Source organism: Condylura cristata, unplaced genomic scaffold (genome assembly GCF_000260355.1).
Source record: "Condylura cristata isolate star-nosed mole 26May11 unplaced genomic scaffold, ConCri1.0 scaffold00009, whole genome shotgun sequence".
Lineage (NCBI taxonomy): Eukaryota > Metazoa > Chordata > Mammalia > Eulipotyphla > Talpidae > Condylura > Condylura cristata.
The window spans coordinates 23763743-23779064 of NW_004567110.1; the positions used below are offsets into that span (position 1 = coordinate 23763743).

The following is a 15322-nucleotide window of genomic DNA, read 5'->3' on the forward strand; positions in this document are numbered from 1 at the left end:
CATGTTAAAAGAGCCATGAAAGTGTAAAGTAAGCACTGAAGGCATTGTTGACCTTAATGGCTGCTAGCTGAATAAAAGGTAAGGATATCTGAAGAACCTTTTATTTGTGAGATGTTATGATAGCATGTTCACACAAAGCCTAAGAACATGAATATTAAAGGTGGGGGCCAGATCTATGAAGGAGTCCATAGTGTAAACCATTTTAAATTTACAGTTAGGTTCTTAAATGGTGAAAAATTTTACTCATTTGTATAGTAAATCTGTGCATGTAATACCCAAATTTCTTATGACAAACCTATAGACTGTGAAATATTCCTATGATTGTTAACTTCTTAGTTTTCTATGAATTATGTTTCTGGGATTATATTGGAAAAGCCTCTCTAAAATCATAAATTCAATAGCAGTCACACAGTGATGGAAAACTTAATGCTCTCACTTTTTCCTTGTTCCTTCCCCCTCCCCCCTTTTTTCTGTGAGGTGAAAGGCAGGAGCCATTCATTTTAACCTAGTGATCATTGAAAGTATATCAGTGACCATTGTTTTCTGAAAATACTGCATTTTAATAATAAATGCCAGGTTGATGAGAGCTGTTTGTTCTAAGTTTTAATGCTCCTTTTTATAACCACTAGATGGAGCTTAAAGACTGTTTTTATAAACTACTTTAGGGGTTTTTTTGTTTGTTAATTGGTTGGTTTTCTAAAATTCATTCATCTAAAAGAATAAGTAGATATTTCTTTCAGTTGAAGAGCATAATTACCTGTCATCCTTAGTTAAAAATTACTAATTCTCAAAAAATAATATAATTTATGTTTAACACAAAATTGTAGAAATAAAAGTTAATCTTTAAAAGTTGAGGCTTTCGGGCCCTCCGTGGTGGTGCAGCGGGTTAAAGCACAGCACTAAGAAGCAAAAGCCACTTGTGCATGAGTTCGATCCCCGCCTGCCCCGGAGGTGACCACATGGCGTGGCAGACCTCTCTTGACCCGCCCACTGCTCCCCTCAGCAGTGTACTTTGTCGATCTGCCTGTTCTGCTCCCCACTCTGTCTCTGGTGAAGCCTCTCACTGCCCCTGAGCCTCTGACCTGTACCCCACTTCTGTATGTGCAAATAAATAAATCTTTAAAAAAAAAAAAATTTGAGGCTTTCGGGCTTCCTTGGTAGTGCATAAGGTTGAAGCACAGTACTAAGAAGCTAAAAAGCCACTTCAGCATGAGTTCAATCCCCGCCCTAGAGGTGATCCACATGGCTCGGCACATCTCTCCTAACCCACCCGCTGCTCCCCTCAGCAGCGTGCTTCATCAATCAACCTGTTCTACTCCCCACTCTGTCTCTGGTGAATCCTCTCACTGCCCCCTCACCTCTGGCCTGTACCCCAGTTCTGTATGAATAAATAAATAAATCTTTAAAAAAAAAATTGAGGCTTTCAAAAAAAGTTGAGGCTTTCAGGTGTCTCTGTTACCACTGCATAGTGTTATAATTAATTTTTTTCAACTTTTTGTTAGCCTTGTTATATTATAAATATAGTAATCCTTTATTATGACAATAAATAAATAAATCTTCAGAATCTACTCAACAAATTCTTGATAACCAACTGTGAAATATAATTTTCATATCATCTGTAAAGCCCAGCCTTATACATCAAATTCTTAAATTGTTCTGTGTTTCAAAAAACACCAATAAAGGGCTTAAGTTTCATACCTCTTTAGATCATTTAGTCAAGGACAAAAAAAAGCAGTTATAATAAAGTAAAAACAAAAAACACCAAACAACTATAAACCCAGAGATGTTTTGCAGGGGTGGGGAGGGGAAAAGGATCAAAACTGAGGTGGGAAGAACACACGGATTGTGGTGATGGCCCAGGGTCAAGTGGTGAAGGGAGCCCCACAGGGACCACAACTGAGATGAAAACAATGCACAAAATGAAGAATGATGTAAAAAAATAAATAAATATATTATTTAAAAGAAAAAGAATCAATATGATAGTTATTTTGCTACCTTTCTGACTAAAAAGAAAATCAAACTCTTATTTCCTAGCTTTTACACTTTTAGGCTTGGATTGCTACGTGAGATTTTGAAATAAAATAGCTGTTATAATGACTGTTAGTTACATATCATTTTAATTAAGTAAATATAACTTTGAAAGTGCATATATAAGGTGAAATGTCGAGAAATCTTAGACAGTTAAAAAAAAATGGTTCAAGTTAGAGGTTGTATTCTGTATAGTGGGGTGAACCTGTATGGATAATAGAATTTAATTCATCTTCCTTACACCCTAACAATGAGTAGTAGAATTTCTAGCCACAATACATTCTTATTAGAAGGCTGTTTGACATCTTAATGCCTTGTTTGTTAGCTATCTTAAAATCATTTATTTTATATATTTATTTATTTTATAGGCATCTGTTTTGGAAAACTTGAGACTAGCTGTGCGATCTCAGCTTGGATTTACTTCAATCAGACTACCTATGGCAGGCAGATCCAGCAACATTTGGAATCGTATTTTTAATTTTGCAAGATCACGTCATTCGGGGTCATTGGCTTTGGTCTCAGCAGATGGAGATGAGGTTGTCCCTAGTCAAAATACCAGCAGAGAAACTGAAAGAAATCATACACACAGAAGTTTGTTTTCCGTGGAGTCTGATGACACAGACACAGAAAATGAGAGAAGAGATTCAGCTGGAGCATCTGGTGGGGTTGCAGCTCCTTTGCCTCAAAAAGTTCCTCCCACAACAGCAGTAGAAGCAACAGTAGGAGCAAGTGGAAGTTCCTCAACTCAGAGTAACCGAGGTGGCCACAGAGATCATGGAAGGGATGTGACGGGTGTGGAACCCCCAAGTGTGAGTCCAGCACGTCACCAGCTCACAAGTGCACTAAGCCGTATGACTCAGGGGCTCCGTTGGGTACGTTTTACTTTAGGACGATCCAGCTCCGTAAACCAGAACCAGAGCCCTTTGAGACAACTTGATAATGGGGTAAGTGGAAGAGAAGAAGATGATGATGTTGAAATGCTAATTCCAATTTCTGATGGAGCTTCAGACTTAGATGTGAATGACTGCTCCAGACCTCTTCTGGATCTTGCCTCAGATCAAGGACAAGGGTTTAGACAACCATATAGTACGGCAAACCCTGGAGGAAGGCCAGGTAGCCGAGATGGTCCCTGTGAGCGCTGTGGTATTGTCCACACTGCCCAGGTACCAGACACTTGCTTAGAAGCAGCACTGAAAAATGAAACTAGTGATGATGAGGCTTTATTACTTTGTTAGGTACAAATCACTTAAGGGAGATGGTAAAGAAGTTGGAGCAATATCCATTCATTGTTTTGTAACTTTACAATTAAACTAGTTTTAATTTAAAAAGAAAAAAGATGCAGGGTTATTTCTTATTATTCTACATTAGCCTGCATGGTTATATTAAACAACTTGTTAACTCTATGAACTTTAGAGTTTACTATTTTAGCAGTTAAAAATGCATTGTGTAGTCCTATTGTTTAATAATGTTCTTCCATTTGTTTCTCATTGTTTTTATCCTGGTACTGTCATTCACAGTAGAACTACAGCTGCTGAAACTCATTTGACTGTCAGTTTACCTATGTTATGTTAAAACTTTGTACGAAATAATATTTTCATTGAACCCTTTATGCTTTTGCCAGTACATCTTGTAACTTAATATACTAGATGTTAAGGTGGTTAATATTAAAAAAACAAAAACAAAAACCCTTATCTGTTTTTATTTGTATAACATTTGTCTGAATTTTATTGGATTTTATCATAATACAATCTTGTCAAAGGGGAAACCATTTTTCTCTTATGTTTAACAGCAGTGGTATGAAATTTAGATAGTGAGATAAATTAATGGCAAAAGCAAAACTTTTATAGATTTTCTAATGTTGACTTTATTACTCTAATATGGTACAAACCAAATGGTAAAATCCCAAGTCATTTCTTTTTTCATCTATACTTAAGGACAGAATTAAATGGATGAAGATATTCTACTATGCATTAAATCTTGAACTTTATAAAATATGTACAAAATATTGTACAAGAGAAGTTCCAGCTGGTAATGTCTTTCCCTAATTAAGGTTTATGCTTGTATTGGACCCTAGGGATTTGCACTAAAATTATTTCAAGGTCTCAGATGAGTTTAGTGCACAAGCACTATCACTTTAAATGCTATTATTTGCTATCACAATGACTATATTTCCATAGCTTTTGGGGGGATGAGGGAACATTTTTATTACAACTTGAAATTGCTTTGCTGGTTTCATATTTATTTGTTGTATTTAAAGATTGCATTATTGTAAGGAAGTGATTTTTTTTTCAATATTTTTTATTCATGGGGGGACAGGGATCATGCTACCTGTTGAAAAAAAGCAAACTAAGAAATCATTTAGATCCACCCACCCCCTTTTTAAGTAGAGTGAATTGCAAAACTGCATATTTTTTTATTGTCAATTCCTGTTTATTTATTCTTTAGCTGTCTGTTTTAGTAGCTTGAGTATGAAAAAAATGTATTTGTGTGTGATTATTGCTATTTATTAAATTTTAAATACTTTGCTGAATGTCATTTTAAAGCATGTTTGAGGTCTTGTGTATTTGTCCTGTTATGCTGTCAGGAAGAACTGACTGAAATGTTTTAATATGTATCAAAAATTAAAATGACTTTTTTTTGTATTGTCTTGAGGTAATTTTTAAATCAAGTTGTTTATTTTTGTTTAATTTTGTTGCGCATACATATTTGGGCCATACAATATGCACTTTGTCTAGAAAAATTGATAATGGAATATTCTCAACTGCTTTACAGTAAAATAGTAGCTTATACTAGTTCATGGGTAGAAAAACCCCTAAAAATCCAAATATCATTTAACCTTTAAGAAAATTGCCTCCCAATTGTTGATATCTTATAAGATACAGTAAGTCAGTCAGTTCTCTTTTTACATTACTTTCGGATACATTTCAGAGCTCTAGTTTACTGGCAGAATTGGGTTACCAAATTAATCTTGTTTAGATCCTACTAAACACTACCATCATATAGGTCGTTTTGTTTTCTGGCATATATCTTTTTTTAATTGACTAATGTTTTCCTGTTTCAGATTGTAGTTAAAAGTTACCTACTCCCAATGTCCATCTTTTAGTTCCCTTTCAAAGAAGTCCCAATACCAGATTCTTGTATGCTTGTTGAGATGCACCATCCAATACTTAAACCTATATAAACCTACATATATATAGAGAGAGAGAGAGAGAAACATATATGTGTGTGTGTGTGTGTTATAGTAGCACAAATTATACTATGTACATTTTTTCAAGAGGAAATGTACATTAGAATTTAAATATTAAAATTGGGTACTGCTACTATCTGATATTTCACATTTAAATCAATTTATTGTGACTATAAGGTTATTCTTCCTGCCCTACTTCCATAATTACTTAGTTATCCTAAAGTGTTTATTAAATAATCCTACTGCCCTTACTATTGGAATTTATCATATAGTAAATTTCCAAATTGTTTGAACGTTTTTCTAGACTAATTCTGTTCTGTTACCTGCCTTTTTTCATTTTATAACAGTTCTACATTGATTTAACAACTATCACTTTTAAGTGTTTCTGTTTTCTTTCATATTTTTCCATTTGAACTTTAGAATCAATTTAAGTTCTACAAAGCAAATACACCTTTTTTGAACAGTTTTACTCATGGATTAACTTAATATTTGACATCTTTATCATGTTAAAGCTTGCATCTAAATTATGGTGTCATAGCTAAAAATGATGTCCATTTGTTCAATTCATTTATTGTTTCCATTTATAGATACCTTTTATATTTTTAAGGGTTTATTCAAAATAATCATTTTTGTTACCATTAGAGAACTTCTTATAATTATCTGATACTTGAATATGAAAAGGGTAATGACTTGTTAATTTTTACCCAGCTGCCAAATTTTTACTATCTTAATAGTTTGTAGACATATTTCAGTTAATTCTCTTTTGTTTTCCAGTTGTATAGTTAAGTCTTTCAATTTGCGTATCTCTATGTATCTATTAGCAGATGCTCCTAGGGTAATGTTAAGTATATTAGTTATAATGGACAGGATTAATATACATTTAATCATGTTAAAAGCAGTCATTTATCCCTGTTTTTAAAAAGTTAATCAAGAATGCCTTTTGAATTTATCACATCTCACATTTGTGAAAGTAATCATAAGATTATTCTTTGAGCTGTTAATACAATAAATTTTACTACTACATTTTAAAACTTTAAACCATGCTTACATTCCTAAAATTAGCTCTTTTTTGGCAATGTGTATTATTATTTTAACATCTTACTAAATGGCTTCATATTTTATTTAGGATATTTCCATCTACATGTAGGTTCATCTTTAGTGTTTATGTGTGTGTGTGTGCTATCTTTCAAATGTTTCCTTACTAATTTTATTCTGATGAATTTGAAAACTTTTCTTCTTTTCCCATTCTCTGAAACAGTTAAATGGCATTAAAATTTTCTGTTTCTTAAAATTTCTCGCACTAATGGATATTTGTCAAGTGGCTCTTTGCCAACTATGTATTGTCTAGGATAATTATCTGTGTTTTAATATTCTCTCAGATCATTAACCATCCATTTCATCCATGTTTTTAAATTTATTTGTGTAGAACTAAGGGAAGTAATATCTTCCTCTTCTGTGCATATGGTTCTTTTCCATCTATTATGTATCATGCTTGCTCCTACATTCCTAAGATAGGTAACAGTCAACCTAATTTCTATTGTGGGGTTTTTGGTTTGGGTTTTGGTGCCTCTAAGAGATATGCCTTGAATGCTTCTATTCTACAATTTTTCTGTTTTCCAATTTATCCACTTTAATAAATTTCCAACTTTTTTACTTCCTTCATTTATTTTGTTTTTTCCTAACTCCTTCATTTAGCACTCTATTCATTTTTATTTTTCTTACTTACTAACGTAAAATTCAAGGTGTGGAGTTAATTCTGCATTTTCCTTAAGATAAATCAGTTATATTAGTATTGCTACCATTATTTTCTACATGTTTTGAAGTTTCAGTTTTGATTTTCTCTTTAACTCACGAGTTTTATTTTAAAAAGCAATCCTCCTTTTTTTTTCTTTGCAGTTTTTCTCCAGCTCATGGGATTGTTTGTGTGCATAGTAGTTTTGTTTTCTGATTCTTCTATTTTCATTTTTATGGCATCAAAATCAATTAAGTGTATTATACCTACTTTAGAGAACTTAACTGTCTTTTCTCAATTTTTTAAATGTTCGAGGAGCACTTTAAGAAAGGTCTCTTTTCACAAGATACATTTTCAAGAAATAGTACTCATATTTGTCATGTCATTCTGGTCTTCTCCACACTATTCTGTCTTGTCTCAGCAGCCTACCTAGTATCAGTCTACTGGAGAATAGAAACCAAAGGGGCTGTGTTAGGAGGCCAGAGGCCTGGCCTTAGTTCATGTATATGCCAGGACTGAACACTTAAGCGCAGGATGAAAGGGAATGTTCCCATAAGCCGGTGAGGTTTGCTACGACTGCTTACAGCATCCACTGTTAAAAGTGAAATAAAATGAGACAGGTTTTAAAGGATAAAGGAAAAGATTGCACTCAATTCACTAGGTGTTCATTGTACCTACTACAGCCCCAGTGATGTTGACAATAATGTACCTTACTACTGCCCCTCGGTCTGCTTCTCAGAGAGCCTTTCTCCAACTTCAAGGGAGAGAATGACAGAGCTTGATAGGACCCGTTTTACTCCAGTGGAACAGGAACAGTATTCAAATGATAGGAGAAGGCAATAGAAAGCTCAGGTCGCAGCCTCTCTGAAGCCTTGTCCAAGATACCATACAAGTTCCATGTGGATATTGGCATGGGTCAAGAGTTGCATGTTCTTACATATTCATCATTCAGAGTGGTAGAATGATGCAAAGTGAAATTCACAGAATCTTAAAGGTGGAAGGAATCTTTCAAAGTGAGGAAGTAACAGCTGATTAATCAAGAATCATAAGCCACATTTATATATTTTACCATTCTGTGTTGTCACTGGATTTTTTTCTTTTAAAAATCAAGTCGTTCTTTTATCATTTTGATTCATCTCTGTCCTTCAGTGTATGTATTGCATGTTCATTCTGTCGAGGACTATTTCTGAGAGTCTTAGCGTGAGATACTTTTTTATCATAGGACAGAATTGTCAGCACGTGTTTGCCATTGTTGAGAGTCTGCTACCTGCCAAGTCCTTTATAGGTATCTTTGGCATCTTCCCAGGCCTGTCACCTTCTGTGTACCTAAGGATGTAGAGTGAGTGAGGGCAGAACTAAGAATTGACCTTAATTTTGTCTGACACAAACTTTTGTGAATAAGATGGGTCACAGAGTGAAGTGATACCAGTCAGGAGAAATGCCCACCAGGTTGGAGCCTATGGCCCCTTCCTGAGGAGCTTCGTCATTCTGAGGACTGAGAAAGATGCCATCTGAAATGGCTCAGCACATGTTTTGGAGTCTTGCTGTGTAACAAACCTCTCCAAAACTTTACGCTTAAGCAGCTAGTCAAATAGTTTGCTCACAAATTATTTGGGCAAAGCTCAGTGACTTTGGCACATCTTATTCTTGGCATTCTTGGGGGCTAGATGGCATGTTCCCGAAAAGTTCACCTCTGTGGTTGGCAGGCCCACTGGCTGCTGTCTGGGAGCTCAGGGCCACCCGCCAGGAGCAGAGCAACCTTGCCAAGTGGGCCACTCCAGGGAACCGCTGTCTCCTTACAGTGTGGGACCTTTAAGAATGAGCATTCCAGGACTCCACAGATGCTCAACGGTTTCTTATGACTTAGTCTCAGAAGTTCCCTTCTGCCAAATTCAATAGAAATAACTCCCTTCTCAAAAGTAGACATGGCAAAGAATGTGTGACATGTCCTCTCCCACAGCAAAGTACCTGATACCTAAGAAACATTAAATTGCCAGCATTAATATTTTAAGCAGAAAAACTGTTAGCTTCAATAATTCATTTGCTAAAAGGCTTCAAATGAAGTCAGCTTCTCTGTTATCTCCCACACTTAATTGTGATACCTTACATGTATTAAAAATACAAGGGTATTGGCTTTAGCGTATTAGTCAAGAGTTATAGCACTGGTGATGATTGAAATAAATATAACAGTTGGCAAATGTTAGCATTAGCAGTCATTTTCCAACTACATTTAAAATAGCTATAAAGTATGTTATACTACAACATACTTTATTGTAACAAAATTTTCATAATGTATTGGAGGCAACTAATGGGTAGAAATCTGAAGCCAGGTGGATTGTCTGAATTTTTAATCCTGTCCTGCTCTTCAGTAAGGTGTGACCTTCAGCAAGTCAATCGCACTGTAGTTCAGTTATCATCTGTAAATGGATAAAAGGGCTATTAGAGGATTAAATAAATGAATAAACAGAAAGCTCTTGGAACAGTGCCTGGTTTATGGTAAGTGCTGTTATTTGCTATCATTGTCAACTGTCTGAATGTTAGAACACCCTGAAGCTTGGATTTAATTAAATGAGATAGCGTTTGTGAGGAGTCCTAAGAGTTGTGCTTTCTGAAGAGAAATGGAAACTTAGTAAAAGTGTACTCACCCCACTAGGTAGACACTTCCCTGGGGCCATGGAGAGGAATTGTAGCCGTGAATAAAAAGCCAAAATGGGAGCAGGACAAGGAAGAACTAGCAGCTCATTTGTTGTGAAGAGTGATCAAAACCAAAGAGACTTGTGGAGCCTGCAGAACCTGGGTCTGAGGAAAGGACCCTAGTACCCATTTGCAGGGGGTGTTTATAGGACCCTGACAATGAAGTGAGCTGCATATCACTTTGTTTCCTTCCTGTAGCAACCTCTGCTAGCTGCATACTCAATATCCAGGAGAGAAGCCTCCTTTGAGGGGTTTGGGGAAAGGAGGAAAGCCTGATACCTTTGCAACTGCATCAGCCATCACCCAGTTAATTCGGTTTCTGGTCAAATAACTAGCAGGTGTCACAGACTAATGCAGTCCTACTCACCAGCTGATTCTAATTTGAGAAAATTAATAATGGTTTGGATGGTTAAATGAGAATGTATATAAACAGGACAGTGAAGGTTAAGTGCTCTTAAAAGCATACAGTTGATGGTCAGACTATCACTAGTCCCTTCACTCTGCTTTTCCAACAGGTACTCTTCTTCCATACGTTGGACTTTGAACAAAGACTTCTGAGGATTGATAAAACTTGGAACCAGTTATAGGACTGGTCACCCTATGTTAACCTAGGGAATTCATGGCTGATTGATAATGAAATACATTTTGAAAAAAAGTTCTTAAGAGTGATTTCAAGTAAAGCTATTGAGATGTCAACTAGGGTGGATCTTGCCATGGGGGGGGGGGAGCTTAAACCCAAAACAAGTTATTTTGTTTCACAAAGTGATAAGGGAATTGGGCTAAGGAGAAGTAGATGGTGGCCAGTGAAGGGGAAGATGTCAAGCAGATTCTGCAGGAACTGGTGGATCACTTTTCAGACTAGTTTTCTGAACACAATATAGTAAGCTGGGAAAGTGGGAAAGCCTGGGCTTAAGACTTAGATTCTAAGTCCCGGCAGGGCTACTTACTCATTTTCTAACTGAGTAAGTTCACTTGACTTCACTCAGCCTTGTTACCTCACCTGGAAAGTGGAATAAAACCTATCCTTCAGGGTTTACTATAATGATAAACTCAAAGACAGATAAGTAAAAAAGATTTTGACTATGTCTCAATGAAAACTAGATTCACTAAACGAAGAGTGTTATCTTGGTGCAGACCTCATTATTGTAAAAAGACCAAGATGAAGAACTACCATAGAACCTTAGAACAGGTTCTACATGCTACATTAGTATGTGCTAGATTAGTGTGTGCTAATCTGCAAGCTCTGATTTCAAGAAACATAGAAATTCCCTATGTAATTTGGTTTTTAAATTAGTTTTCAAAAGTTTTACTTTCCTTAAACACAATATATTGAGCACCATTTGAGACTTAACTTCATTGTGTTCCTACTGTTTTCCTTCCGTTGGACTTAACCATGATTGCTGGCCTTTTTTTTTTTTTTAAGAATTCATCATACAACAAGATTTTTATTCTCTGGCTCATAAGATACCTTTACAGATATTAGAAAGGTATGTACAGCAATTCTCTATTTTCTTTTTAAGATTTATTTATTTATGCTTACAAGAGCTGAGGTGTAGGCCAGAGGTATGGGGAGGTGAGAGGATTCACTAGAGACAGAGTGGGGAGCAGAACAGGCAGATCTACTGAAATACTGCTGAGGGGAGCAGTAGATGAGACAGGAGAGATCTGCTACACCTTGTGGGCTCCGCTCCTTGGCCAGGGATTGAGCTCGTGCTGCAGTAGCTGTGGATAGCTTCATAATGCTGATACTTAACCCCTTATGCCACCAGGAAGGCCCCTGTAACTATTTTCTTGATTTGAAATGAAAATAAGAATCCATGTGTTGAGTACTTCCTAAGTACCTACCATAGTCGGGAATGCTGTCTACTTCATTTCTAATCTTCAGAACCAATCTGTGTGATGTCATCCTCTCCAATATCAGCAGAAGCAATGGTAATAATGCCTTTGTCATTTGTGCTAAGTGATATTAGAAGTAAAATAATTCCTAGAACTTAAACTATTAATATTTTCACAAAAGGAATAATGAACATATTTTACCTTTTATTTAAGGTTTTACCATAGTCATCTAAGTAAAAAATTTTATTTTATTTTGGAATCATTTGCTTAAAAAAGTATATAATAAAAAGACTTAGAAAACTACCACTTCACAATCACTCAGATGACTACAGTCAGACAGGAAATAAGGTGTGGGAAGAATGTGGAAAAATTTGCACATTATTAGTGGTAAAGTGATGTTTTCTATGGAAAACATTCTGGCAGTAACTTAAAAGTCAAATACAGAGTCAGTATATGACCTTAAAATTTCATTGTTAAGTATAGACCCAAAAGAAATAAAAAGATGTCAACACAAAAAGTCATACATGTCTGTTATAACAGTAGTTATAAGAGCCAAAAGTAGAAACAACCCAAACATCATTCTATAAGTGACTTTGAAAGTGTGATAAATTCATACAAGGAAGTATTACTTGGCAAAGAAATGAAGTGCTAACACTTGCTCCAACATGAACATTGAAAAACTGAGCTAATGAAAGAAGCCCATCACAAAGACCACAAATGGTGTGATCCTATTTACTGGGAATGTCCCGAAGAGACAAATCTATAAAGTAAAAGTTGATTTATGTATGTAGGGCTAGGGAATAAGAGTGGAAGGGATAGGTAGAGTTGGTAACTACTAATGATACAAGTTATTTGGGAGCTAATGAAAATATTCTGAAATTAGATGAGGTGGGTATTGTGAACTTTGTCAATACAAGTGGCCCTGACTTAAGATGATTCAACTTGTAATTTTTCCTCTTGGTGTGATAGCAATAAGCTGTCAGTGCAAAATACAGCATGACACTCTTGCTTGATGCTGGGTAGTGGCAACTCCCTGTCATTTTCAACCTAGAGGTAACCACATCATATGTCAAGGAAAATCTGTATAAAGCCATTGAATTGAACATTGTAAATGGGTGAAATTTTATATCAGTAAGTTGGTTAAAGATTAGAGGACAAAAATATAAATTATATATTTTTATGTTTATTTTTTAAATATATATATTTTACATCATTGTTCACGTTTGTAACAATAGTGGCTTTCTCCGCTCAGGTGTAATCCCCAGAGAATCCCCATGGCTAATTCTCCTGTGCACCATCACCTTAGTCTCTTATGTTCTCCCCTGTTCTGATCCCTCTCCCTCCACCTCCCCTGCAGAATGTCTCTGATTTATACTTGCCTGCCAACTTTTTTCCTATTATTATTTTTCCCTTGAATCCTTATTTGGTCCCCTAGATTCCTCCTATAAATGAAACCATCTGATATTTTTCTTTTACATTTGGTCTTTTTTTTGTATTTGTTCATAGAGTTAGATCAAAGCTGTTCCAATACAAATAAACTTGCTTATTTTCAGGAGGAAAAATAGTTAATTTATCAAATTGAAATCTGCTAAAATCCAATATATAAAATTGGCAGGCACAAAATGCTAACTTCATATACTCAGTCCTAACAGTATTATGCAGTTGCTGTAAGAATGATTACCTTAAATATGGTCAAGTAACTATTGCTACTTTGGCAGTTACCCTCTCTGCATCATAATTTTTTACATATGTAAAATGGAAAAATTTTTATTTTCCATACTTCATGGAGTTCCTGTAGAGATGAGGTAATCCATGTAAAGGTCTCAGTTTTGTTCCTCATATATTCAAATGCAACAACTAATTATCCCTTAAGTGTTCATGGAGTGACAATTATGTGCTCAACCATCATGTTCAATCTATATTTTTTAATCAAAATTAAAATTGCATTTAGTATCAAGAATGTTTTAGAAATCTAAAATGGCATAACTATAATATGAAATTGTACTTATAAAGTACAGATGTCCACAAAACAATATTTCAACCATATTCATGGGAACAAAAAAATCAAATAATTCCTTTCCAACTGTTAAAAAAAAAAAGGGGGCCCTCCCTGGTGGCTCAGCGGGTTAAAGCACAGCACTGAGAATCTAAAGCCGCTTCCGCATGAGTTCAATTACCGCCTGCCCCGGAGGTGACCACATGGTGTGGCAAACCTCTCCTGACCCGCCCGCTGCTCCCCTCAGCAGTGTACTTCATCCATCTGCCTGTTCTGTTCCCCACTCTGTCTCTGGTGAAGCCTCTTACCGCCCCTGAGCCTCTGGCCTGTACCCCAGTTCTGTATGCACAAATAAATTAAATCTTTAAAAAAAATAAAAAAAGGAATTGGAGGTATATATCTATATGGGTAGGAGGGACGTCTTAATACAGAGTAAATTGCAGAACAACCCGCGGGCTGTCTTTTCAAGATGCCATCTAGTGGTTTATTTCAGCATTACAGTTATTTATTGTGTAATAGAATTAATTCAAACTCATTATGCTCAAACGGATTTCTTTGAAGGTGAAAGTGTGAATTGAAAAATAAATGAGACTGAAGCTGAGTTTGGCACTCCACCAAGTCTACAAAAGACTCTTAACTGTTCTTATTACTACAGACCAAACAAAAAATATGCCCTCTATTGAATCCTTACTCTGCTGCTGACGAAGTGAAAATGAAGTTAGTGAGCCCTTTCAACGCACTCGCACTCGGGTGCTCTGCAACAGGCCTTCAGATGCACAGATCAGGATGATGCAGATTTCATTCCCCATAAATTCACAAACTGGTGTTCTAAAGCACACGGTGATGTAGCAGGTGGCCGATGGGGATTGTCCTTGATCGACAGCATTTCCACTGCATTTGCCTCGCCTGAGATTGAGTTCCTCTGACACCGAAAGAGAGATTTTCTCCCAAGAAGTAACTGCTTAAGAGAAACAGCATTTTGAATTTACAGCGGAGAAACCCAAGTGTGAGATTAGAGGTGCGAAAGTGCAGAGAGAGGACCGGTCCAGCTCAGGGCCAGGGGCCTCACAGCACAGATGCAAGAGAGAGCCCCTGACCACTCACTCTTCAGACCTAATGCTCCTGCCCTTATGCCAAAGTCCCCGTATCTGCTGCATCAGTCTCAAACCTTCGTTCTACACAACTGTGAACAGGTTTCCGGAGTAGCATCTCTGATCCTGCTTCAACTGAGGTCTGTCCAGGACTGCCCAGGCATCCTGAAGGAGTGGAGTAAATCCCAGTAGTATCTGCCTTGAATCTTATCTTCTTTAAATCTCGACAAGGCCAAGGGTCTTTCCCAGAAGTTGGGCAAAGGATCAGTGCTATTAAGAGGCAGACAATGTAGATAAATTGGCCCTCACCTAAGCTGCAGCTTCACTTTGTATCCAAGTCTAAAGTCAACAAAATACAAAGGGCAGAAAGGAGGTCAGCGGCTGCCTGGGGCAGGTTTGGGAGAGAAGACTAATGGCAAAGGGACAGAAACTTCCGAAGTGATAGATATATTCTCTGTCTTGATTGTGGTGGTTACATGTCTTGTCAATATTTGTAGTAGTGTATACTTTCAAAGGATAAACTTACTCTGGTTTCCTGTTCCTGACTTGATGGCCACATCTATGGAAATTTAATGTATGATACTTTCTAATTTTTTTTAAAAAGAGTTCTTTTTTAAAAAAATTATTTATTTTATAATTTTTTTTCCTGGTCCTTCATGTAATTCCCCTAGATTCCTCCTATAAATGAAACCATCTGATATTTTTCTTTTACATTTGGTCTTTTTTTTGTATTTGTTCATAGAGTTAGATCAAAGCTG

The 15322-nt window shown here is 36.3% G+C and overlaps 1 protein-coding gene across 2 annotated transcripts in view; it reads left to right on the forward strand.

Moving 5' to 3' along the window:
- The window catches only part of LRP12 (low density lipoprotein receptor-related protein 12), a 56853-nt gene extending 52185 nt beyond the window's left edge, over window positions 1–4668 (forward strand). For both annotated transcript variants that reach the window (XM_004679665.2, XM_004679666.2), the window contains one exon: window positions 2397–4668. In XM_004679665.2, coding sequence (XP_004679722.1) covers window positions 2397–3263 — 867 coding nt within the window. In that variant the 3' untranslated portion in view covers window positions 3264–4668. The remainder of the gene's footprint in view (window positions 1–2396) is intronic.
- Window positions 4669–15322: the final 10654 nt, after the last annotated feature.